The 10,279-nt window shown below is 38.3% G+C and overlaps 1 protein-coding gene across 1 annotated transcript; it reads right to left on the bottom strand.

Annotated features, from left to right (window-relative positions):
- Positions 1-438: 438 nt before the first annotated feature.
- On the bottom strand, positions 439-10,068 carry LOC133515805 (lipid storage droplets surface-binding protein 2). Its single transcript, XM_061848397.1, has 6 exons — positions 9,894-10,068; positions 9,234-9,360; positions 8,204-8,436; positions 2,825-3,014; positions 1,359-1,487; positions 439-891 (listed from the first exon to the last, which is right to left on the bottom strand). The coding sequence occupies exons 2-6, from the start codon at positions 9,358-9,360 to the stop codon at positions 650-652; spliced, it is 921 nt and encodes a 306-aa protein (XP_061704381.1). The 5' UTR covers positions 9,894-10,068; the 3' UTR covers positions 439-649.
- Between the last annotated feature and the right edge of the window lie 211 nt (positions 10,069-10,279).

The raw sequence follows: 10,279 nt of genomic DNA, 5'->3' as shown, positions 1-10,279 counted from the left end.
TGCATATTGTATTCAATATTACGATGCTGATGTTTCTAGATCCAATTTATTTATTTGAAAAACAAATTTGCCAAAACAAATATATTTTCATAATGTTACTCGAATCGCCCCAAAAACGTATCTTTTGATAGTTGTTTACTGACGGCTCTAAGCATTTAGAATGAGGCTGAATACATTGTAGGTACTTTTCTGATAACACGCGATCTTCAATAAGCAACTTCTGAAGTTAAATAATTATTATTCTTTGCCAAGTCTTGGTAATCAAAAACGGACGCACATAAATCCAAAAGTTTCTCATTGATGATCGGTCGGACTACATTCCATATCGTCTCATATCTCTTTACCCCATGTAATCGAATCTTGGGCCTAAACCACTATAAGAATTGTACCCTAGATCCCTAGACTAGTGCTAACCAAGTATACTACAAAATAAAAAAGTTTATAGAATACAAATTGTTTTATTGTAAATACATTTCCAAATATTAAAAAGCATTACAATTCAATATCATTATCAAAACGCTAGGCGGTGTATAATTATAGCAATTTTAAATACAGTTAAAATTATAAAATAGTGCTTTCCTTACAGCTAGAACAATGAAGATAAAGCCAGTATATCGACATTGTAGCATCCTAAATGTTAAAAAGTTGGTTAGTTAGACTTATTTTTTGAATGGTTGACAGATTTGCCTTCAGGAGTCGACTTGACTTTGTTGGCGGTGGTGGGGGCAGTTTGGTGGGTCTCCGGGGGGGCTTCCGAAGTCTTGGGCTCTGCGGGGCTGGTCGGTTGTTCCTCTTTGGCTGCCTCTTTTTGGTGCAGCAGGTTGGTGACTGAAGCTAGATGGAGAGCAGCTAGCAAAGCTTTGAGGTAGCGAGTCACATCGAAGTCTATACCTGTAAACAATAAAATATTGTTATAAACTATTGTTACAATGATAAGCTACATTTATTTAAAAAGAGACACCAGGTTGCTAGCTTATTTATAAAGTGCCCAAGAGCATTTAAACTCGTGGTAGTTAAAATATCATTCAGTCAAGGAAAACAGACATATTTAACATTCATCGCATCATCACCAGACTCATTGTCCCCTTTCCTCTTAAAGGTGACATTTGGATGGCAAGGTTATGTATCTATACTAGGATCGACCGGACCCGGCGGAACACGTGTAAAAGCTGCGGTTGCACCCAGCCGTCTGGTACCGTTAAAACGTTAGCTAAATTTTATTGTATGGGAAGTTTCATAGATCTCTGCTGCGTGACCCGCCCCACGTGACCACCGCCATACAAGAGGCGGGCATAGATGGGAAGACACCACGTTGATCAGTCTTGTAAGTATGGCTGGCCTAAGGACTAGGTGCGTACCAGATTGCCTGAGCTCGTTGACCTTGTAGGCCAGGTTGGCCCACACGCGGCGCGCCGCCACGGCGCTGAGCCGCCCCACCGTCTGCACGGTGTGCAGCGCTGGGTCGTTCGTTGCTGCCACTATTTCAACTGAAACAAAAAGACATTGTTATTAATTAACCTTCTCTCTAATTAGTGTGGTGGTCAAGTCGTCGGGTTCAAACCTCAGTTAGGGCTCAGTTAGACGGGGCGCAAATTACTGGCTATACGATACATTGCGGACTGTTGAGGTTACATCCAATTCAGCCGATCGAACAAATACGGCAATTGTAATTTAACTCGCATGCGAGTTCTTGCACCGTCGAAGTGAGCACTTATGCTATAAAGAGCAGAAAAATTTTTTTTCGTAAAAATAAATTCAAAAGACGATTACATATTCCTGTGCAATGTTTGACGGTAGTCACATTAAACCAATGACCGGAGGACAAACTGTCCAGAAATAGGAAGCTCCGTCAACTCAAGGAACGAAACAATAATTTTCACGTTTCACATAATTCCTTCTCATGATCTGGCGGATATTACGATCGGCCGCCGCCAGGGACATTAAACCACCGCTTACAGACGGTGTTACCAACCAATCGTAAACCAAATTATAACGAGATAAAGTCTGCCATCCACTCTGTTAAATTGATATTTCATAAACTTTATTTCAAAGACATAAAGGTCAGTTTCTGCTGTTAACACTAATGATCACGTCTTGCGGTTAAGTAATAAGTTATAAATGAACGTAATCTTAATTGATCCTGAACTCTCAGCCGACATCTTCATTGATTGTGTATTTATAACAGTTTTCTGCTATCGGGGTAGGTAAGTACGAAGGTGGACCTTACGTCTTTCCAATATGGTGTATTTTTCGTTAACAGAGTGGACGATGGTACTTCTGACATGTGACTGCTGCGTTACTATCATGCCGTTTGATAACGACTTTTAAATTGTGCAGTTATTGAATGAAACAGTATCTTGCCTGCTGTTTATTTTTCCTTATTTACTCTCCTTGTCTTGCTCATACCCTAATGTTGCCGTAAAATTAACTGGGGACTGAGATCATAATGCTATACCCTTTACCCTTGTTAAGACCAACCAAAAGTGAAAGACTCGCCACTTAGTTTTGCTGCAAGTATAGGTCAAGACCTAAGACTTCAAGTTGTTAAATCTGTCCACAGCGCCACAGATTCTAGTTGCTAGAGTGACTTCACATTGTGAGACTCACCAGATTCTTCCTAAGGTCGTACAGGGAGTAGGTAATAGTCGAATAGGTGAGCGTAGCTCGTAGGTGGCGCCACTGTATACGCTTATGAGCGTCTTCTGGCCGTAAGCAGTGTTGGAAAGGGCGTTGGCTTTGGCTCAGGAGAGCTCTTTGAGTGACTTCACGCGTTGCTCGGCGGCTACGCGGCAGTCTACATAGAATAGATCCTTGTGGTACTCACCAGATTCTTCCTGAGGTCCTACTGGCGGTAAGTAATGGTCCAACAGTTGCATAGCGTAGGTGGCGCCACTGTCTACGCCAATGAGCGCCTTCTGGCCGTAAGCTGTGTTGAGAAGAGCGTTGGCTTTGGCCCAGGAGAGCTCCTTGAGTGACTTCACACGTTGCTCGGCGGCTACGCGGCAGCCTACAACCTGGTGACAAAAATAAACTTGAAATAAAAAAAAAACCGGCCAAGAGCGAGTCGGACTCGCGAACCGAGGGTTCCGTACAAAAATCTACGGTTTTCGCAATTTTTCCTTTATCTGTGCTATAAGACGTTACTTTGTACCAAATTTCAAGATTCTTAGTTCACGGGAAGTACCCTATAGGTTTCGATTCCCTTGCGACTGTCGATAATTTGCGGCATAAACCGCTGTATCTTTTGATTGCGTTGGCTTAGAAGTTTGATTTTTTTTACAGCTCCAAGGGACAGTAGAGATTTGATATAAATTCCAGCTTGATACCTCCACGCGTTCCTGAGAAAAAGGGTCTTGACAGACAGACGGACGGACGGACAACAAAGTGATCCTATAAGGGTTCCGTTTTTTTCCTTTCGAGGTACGGAACCCTAAAAATTGGTCAATATGTCTAAAACTTAGACGCTTTAATAGCACATCTTCATTTCGAAAACAACTATTCATGATAAGGTCAGGTGGGGTAAGAGAAAATAACATTACTTTGTAGATTGAAAACAACATACCTACATATTTGGTAAAAACACTACCTACGTAAGTGTTTCTCGAACAAAAGCGTGCCATGACATCATTTAGAAAGGTATTATCGTCTGATAACGTCTACGGATAAGTGTGTGGGTACTTATGAAAGTTATGAAGTAATCAAATGTATTTGTCTATGTTCAACAAATTGATGTTTATAATGCCTGTTTCGTGCTCACGCAGGTAGGTATTGAGGGTCATTATAAACAATTAATTATCGAAACACGTTGTTTGGCCTCTATTGTATGATAATTTATTATATATTATTATTCTCGCTAAATAAAAGTAGTAGGTAGTTATACTACACTATACATAATATAAACAATAGTATACTAGGGCAACTCTGAGCGTCCAGAGTAACCCATTCCCAATTGAAGAAGTGCCCGCACGTTAGGCGCAAAACCGTACCACCTAGTGATCATTTTTACGCCGTTGTTATTAGATATTATATTACTCGTATTTGCGTCTCTTCTTTACCTCTTTTCCAATTTTGATAAAATTTATTTCTTGGATGGTAAGAGGACAAATGACACAGACCGAATCTCTCGCGGGCATAGCTAATATATAGATAATCATCTCGACCGTTTTACCTGTTGTAATTTAACGGTAAATACAGTAACCGACCGGTTATGTGCCTATTATTATTCCCCATTTATCAAAGCAATCAAGGGCCGGGTGCATATTTATACGCCCTGGCATGTCAAGTCTGTACGTCGATGATAGTTAGTTACCTACTTTAAACTTAGTACTCACGATCTGCCGATGGATCGTGAGTACTAAGGTTTCTGGTAGAGTGTGAGATGATAATACCATCTATATTAGTTTTCGGGCTTGCAGAATGCAAGCAGTTTTAACTGTTTGTTCGTGAGCTTTATTGCAACGCCATAAGGATCGTTATGCAGTATTATCGTTTTTTAAACTTGAGTTAATGGACTTTATAATTTTTATACCGGTTTACAAGTACATCATTTTATTACTCATGGTCTGATGAGGTCATTTTAAAAGGCAAAGTTCAGTGCGTAGTGAAACGTAACTTCCTGTAAAAAATAACCTTCAACTGACTTGCTTCTTATGCCTCTGCCTTTCATACCGAGTTGTGTTCTTACTTCTTAGACAACACAAGCCTTACTTGCTTATTCCGTAAACTAAAATGACATTTCATGTGTTGCTAGTTTTTTACGTCTTATAAATATTGATGTGCTACAACCGGTACCAACCGAAAATAGGTACTAATATAGGTACAGTCAGCGTTAAATACTTCGTAGCAGTCAAAGTGGCCAAATAGTTCGGTACACCATACTAAATATATGGTGTACCGAACTATTTGGCTACTTTGGTTGCTACAAAGTATTTGACGCTGACTGTACGAGTAAACCACAATATTTCTAATATTTAAAAGCGATTTTATTGTAAGATTAAGTCACCTCGAGGAGGCGGAGGCGTCAGTGAGTAGATTTTATTGTAAGCTTAACAGTCACCTCGAGGAGGCAGAGGCGTCAGTGAGTAGAATTTATTTATTGTTTTTTTCCTATCACGAAAGTGAGTAGATTTCATTTATTGTTTATTTTAAATATAAAATTAAATTTAATATTTATCGGTTATCCACAAACCGAAATAAAAAATCGGCACTGTTTGTTTTAAGCTAGTCCCATTGTTTGCGAATAAAAAAAAGACTGTACCGAATTGATGATTAGAACTTGGCACCCACATCCTACTGTCTAAAAAATCATGAACATCGGATAAACTTTGGTAGCCTAGTTGTTATATTGGGAGGCCGGTATTACAGAAATATTGAATTTTTATAAGGCAAATTTAATTAATATATGAGGCATAATGGTTACTAAAAGGTGATTTTTCCTTGCGTAGGTATGTCTTTAGTTACGACGCAATAAAGGAATTGTTTTCGAGACGCATTGCATTATCTTGAGGATTATGATATGACAGCTAATGACTTTCATTATCCGATGTAGGTAGCTACAGATAAATAATATCGAAATGTTGTTCTTAATCCGGTTTCAGTTCAATCTTATCGAACATCATGCTTGCATATAATTTTAAATACAATTGTTCGAATATTATGAACTCCCTTAAGGTTGTGGTCTGGATGCTAGCGAGCAGCAGAGCGACAAGTGGCAGTCCATACAAAATGAGATCTATAAACGCCCGCTCGTCGCTCCGCTGCCCCCTTGAATGCACAACGGTGCCCACCGAACACCTACATAATATCTTCTTCGCGTTGTCCCGGCCTTTTTCGCCACGGCTAGCTCGTAGGAGCCTGGGATCAGCTTGGCAACTAATCCCAAGAATTGACGTAGGCACTAGTTTTTAGGAAAGTGACTGCCATCTGACATTTCAACCCAGAGGGTAAACTAGGTAAGCCTTATTGAGATTAGTCCGGTTTCTTCACGATGTTTTCCGTCACTGAAAAGCGACTGATAAATATAAAATGATATTTCGTACATTTTCTAAAAACTCATTGGTACGAGCCGGGGTTTGAACCCGCGACCTCCGGATTGCAAGTCGCACGCTCTTACCGCTAGGCCACCAGCGCCCACCGAACACCTATGGTGCACTTTTCTCCCAAACTTCCAAAATTAGAAAGAGTATTTATACCGAAACTGACAGATGCGGACGTGTATTTTACCTCGTTATAAATCTTGTACTTTTTAAGTCTTAAAATGGCTTTTGTTTTCGTAGTTTCATGCCTTTTCTATCATATTTTAACTTTTCGTTTTCCAGACTATTCTGGTCCGAAAGTCCTAAAAAATATACGTAGAGTAATTTCAACATTTAAAAACCGATTTCAACATTTTTTTACAAATACTTTAATCGAAAATTCTCGAATTTTAAATTGATTATAATTGTCCTATATTTGTAAAGTTAAATACTTATATCAATTCGACATATTGATGGTCCATTAAAAAAATAAATCTACTGTCTCAAATAAAAGGCTCATTGTGATATAAATTGTTACGTTAATTCTTGAATTATTACGCCACCTTGAATAGTTTTAATAATTGTTATCTGTTATTAAAGAGCATGAGTTTCTATCGGATCCGGATGTTGATATCAGTGTCCGTGTCATTGTCCTCCACACAATCAATGTAATTAGAGATATTGTGTATGAAAGAATAGTTATTTGTGCAACAAGAGAGGAAAGTTGGTTTTTCTTGCGAGTGTTGATTTTGAGTCCCGAGTAAGCAAAAAGAAGAGATGTAAAATAACTTTGCTCTCGTGTGACACATACAACTTTTCACCTCAGTAGTGAGAAACATATTAAATTAAAAAAAAAATCAAGTAAAGTTAACCACATTTATTTACATTCATGAATGAAAAGCATATCATCATTATGACGAAAGCTTCTAGAAATATTCCTATATTCATGGCCTTCACTAAATTAAAAAGCTATTTTGTCTCACTCCCTGGAGTGACGAAAGTCGCACTTTCCTCACTCCCTGGAGTGGCGAAAGTCGCATTTTCCTCACTCCCTGAAGTGCCAAAAGTAGGCTTGTTCGAGTTGCTGAGGTGAAAAATATATTGTATAGGTATCGGCGCCAGAGTTATCACGCACACAACAACATGTCATGTAATGATAGCGTAATACTTGAAATAAGTTTTTCGTAGCGATAGCAAATATTGGTACACGGCGGGAAGAAGTTGATAAGAAGTCGAGATAGAAAAAGAAGAGAAACTTGAAGAAATTTGAACTTAAAATTGAATTACATAACGTTCAAATTTCAATAAACTTCCTTCCGCCGTGTACGGAATTATATTGTATGGGAATCGAAACTCCATATCCAAAATGATAGTGTCCTTTGATTCCTGTGAAATTTCCAAGAACTTTTCCAACTTTTCGGAGTGACCGCAACTTGCACATCTGCAGGTATGACTTTCATTTTTAAAGGCAATTTTGAAATTAGAGTTCGTTTTGGTACAGATAGCAAATTCAACAGCCAAATACAAGATTGAACAAAGTTTTTTCAAGGATTTAGCTTAAGGAATTTGTGAAGCAAGTTTCTTGTATAGTTACGAGTATATTCCTAATATAGCGATAACATAGTGCGTTACATTCATCTATTATTATATAAATAACTATAACCAGGATGCGCTGACTCTACCTGGCTGGTGAAAATCGTGCACAAACACAATCATTTTCTTATATTTTTATGACCCATTTTACGAAATCAATGTGGTTAATGCTAAATTAAGAACTGTGATCTCATATCTGCTAAAAATACCTATTACAAACATCTAGAGTATCCAAGTTGACTCACTCGAAAATGTATAGCAATGTATATCATACTGTTGTTTACCTTATACACTAGATTACCGAAATGTCGTTGGAAAGTTACCAAAATTGCCAAAAGAAATTGGGCAGATTTGTATGGACACTGGCCCATGAACCAATAAGAATAAGCGACATACCATCAGTATGTGTCACACAAGGCAGCAAAATTATTTCCTCCTTGGGCGTTAACACTTGAATCCATCACTACTCTCAGGATTTTATTTGAATTATGTAATCCTTCGCTTAGAATTCATCAGTAAATATGTAATTTTGTTCCCTTGTGACACAATGTATTATTGAGTCACTGAGACAATTAAATAAAGAAGTCATTACAAACCTTATTGACATGTGGTGAGATTTTTGACAACACCGCCTTCTTTGTGGTTTCCACAATGACCTGTGGCTGTTCGTTGACTAGAGGTACTTTTTTCTCGAGGGCATCAATGTAGCCGGCAACTTTGGCGTCTCCAACGGCGAGGGGTGCTGACACGTATGGGGCTGCTGTGTGGGCTGCGAGGGTGACACCTGCTTCTGCTGTGGAGAGCGCCCATTCTAACAGGCTATGTGCATCTAGGGACAAAATAGTCATTTTATACATCATGTCATTCATGAAGACGCGAACCCTGACTTGTCATGCTATTAAAGGTTATATTTGACAAATCTGTTCATTACCATAAACAAGAAACTTGTTTTGCCAGAAAGACTCCATCAGTAGCTTTAAGCAAAGCAAATATATTTTTTATGATAAAATATCTATAAATATTAAATGGACTGTTCTGGTTTTTTTTTGTTTGCGATAATGAACCATTAATTTTCACTTACTCGCAAAAATATTGTTCATAGTAAATTATTAGTTTACTGTATCATACTGAATCATACTGTTAGATGACAACAAAAAACTTACTAATTACTATAACAATTTAAGAGCCATAGTGAACCGTTTTCTAATAAAAATGTGTCAATTGATGGTGCACACTGCACATCTTTAATTTTGTATATCAATTTTTTTTTATACTATGTCAGTGTCAAACAAACATACGGCTCGCCTAATCGTAAGCAGTCTCCGCAGCCTATTTAGAGCTGCAACTCCAGAGGAGTTACATGCGGGTTGCCGACCCTAACACTGCACCGTCATTAAGCTCTGGCAACCTTACTCACCGGCAGGAACACAACAGTATTAGGTTTATAGAACTTTATTTTTCTCAAAGAAATTATACATTTCACTTCAGAGTATTAGTAGGGTCTAGCGTTATTTGGCCGTTTTCTGTAAGGTCTATTATCCACATAGCAAAACAAAATCTTTTCCTTATAAATTCTTAAGTGTAATGTCTCGATATTTATTACAGTAAGTTTATGTGTGCTCTTACCCTTAACTCTGGTGTATAGCGCTCCAACCTGCCCAACAGCTGCCCCAACTGTGGGGATGGCCATGGCCTTCTGTACACTCTGTAGCTGCGGAAACGCCATCGGAGCTGTGCTCACTTCTGTAGCCATCTGAATGAACACATCAAAAGGTATCAGTAAACAACATAACATTTGAAGGCAGGTAACCTGAACGCATGCAGTTGGTAAGTAACAGAAGCCTATAGACAGGAACCTGGTCTTCAACAGGACATCATGTTACGATCCTCAGCACTAATGGCTGAAGAAGGAGAACCTAAACACCCTAATGTCTGGACATTTTTAGTTGTACAGAACAGGAAATTGATAAAAATGTACATCTTCTTGTATTCTTGGAATATCTACAAGGTTTTTACTTGAAAGTATACTTACTGAGGAATTGTATTGAACACTTTAGTTTTTTTCATAAAGAAGGTAGATATAATTTGTCTAATAACATTTAAAAATTGTTTCTCTAGTTAGTAACCATAAAAATCAGACATGTTATATGTTCGTAGTATAAGTAGTAAAAAGGATGGAAGGGTCACATTGAATTGATTTCACAACGCTACGTTCTAAATTGACCGTGTCGAACGAGTAATTTGTATTGTATACTATAAATATAATATGTTGGGGGTAAAAAGTACCTTAGAATCACTTATTTTCCTCTTGTATAAAATACACGATAAGAATAATTCGTAAACTTTTAAAATTTCACGTTGTCTTCTGGTAAAAATCACTTAGAATATTTAAAATGCTGCGAAATATATTAACACAACTGTCTCTTCTCTTAGCACTTCACAGAATGAACGACGCTCCTACTGCAGCGGGCGGTATTATAACCGGAGTAAAATCCTCATTGGCCGATATCGCGCGATGGACTTTGGTCGACGGATGACTGTGTGCAACAAGCCACGTAGTTGGTCGAAACAAAACACGTAATAGTCGTGAAATTAACAAAATTATTGGCCCAAGACTGTTCAGAGTTCAGATGATGGTGCAGACTTCACCGTTAGGTTACCTAAACATATCC

The sequence above is a fragment of the Cydia pomonella genome, chromosome 3 (genome assembly GCF_033807575.1).
Source record: "Cydia pomonella isolate Wapato2018A chromosome 3, ilCydPomo1, whole genome shotgun sequence".
NCBI lineage: Eukaryota > Metazoa > Arthropoda > Insecta > Lepidoptera > Tortricidae > Cydia > Cydia pomonella.
The sequence above is the reverse complement of the archived record's forward strand: the minus strand, read 5'-3'. Positions and strand labels throughout refer to the sequence as shown.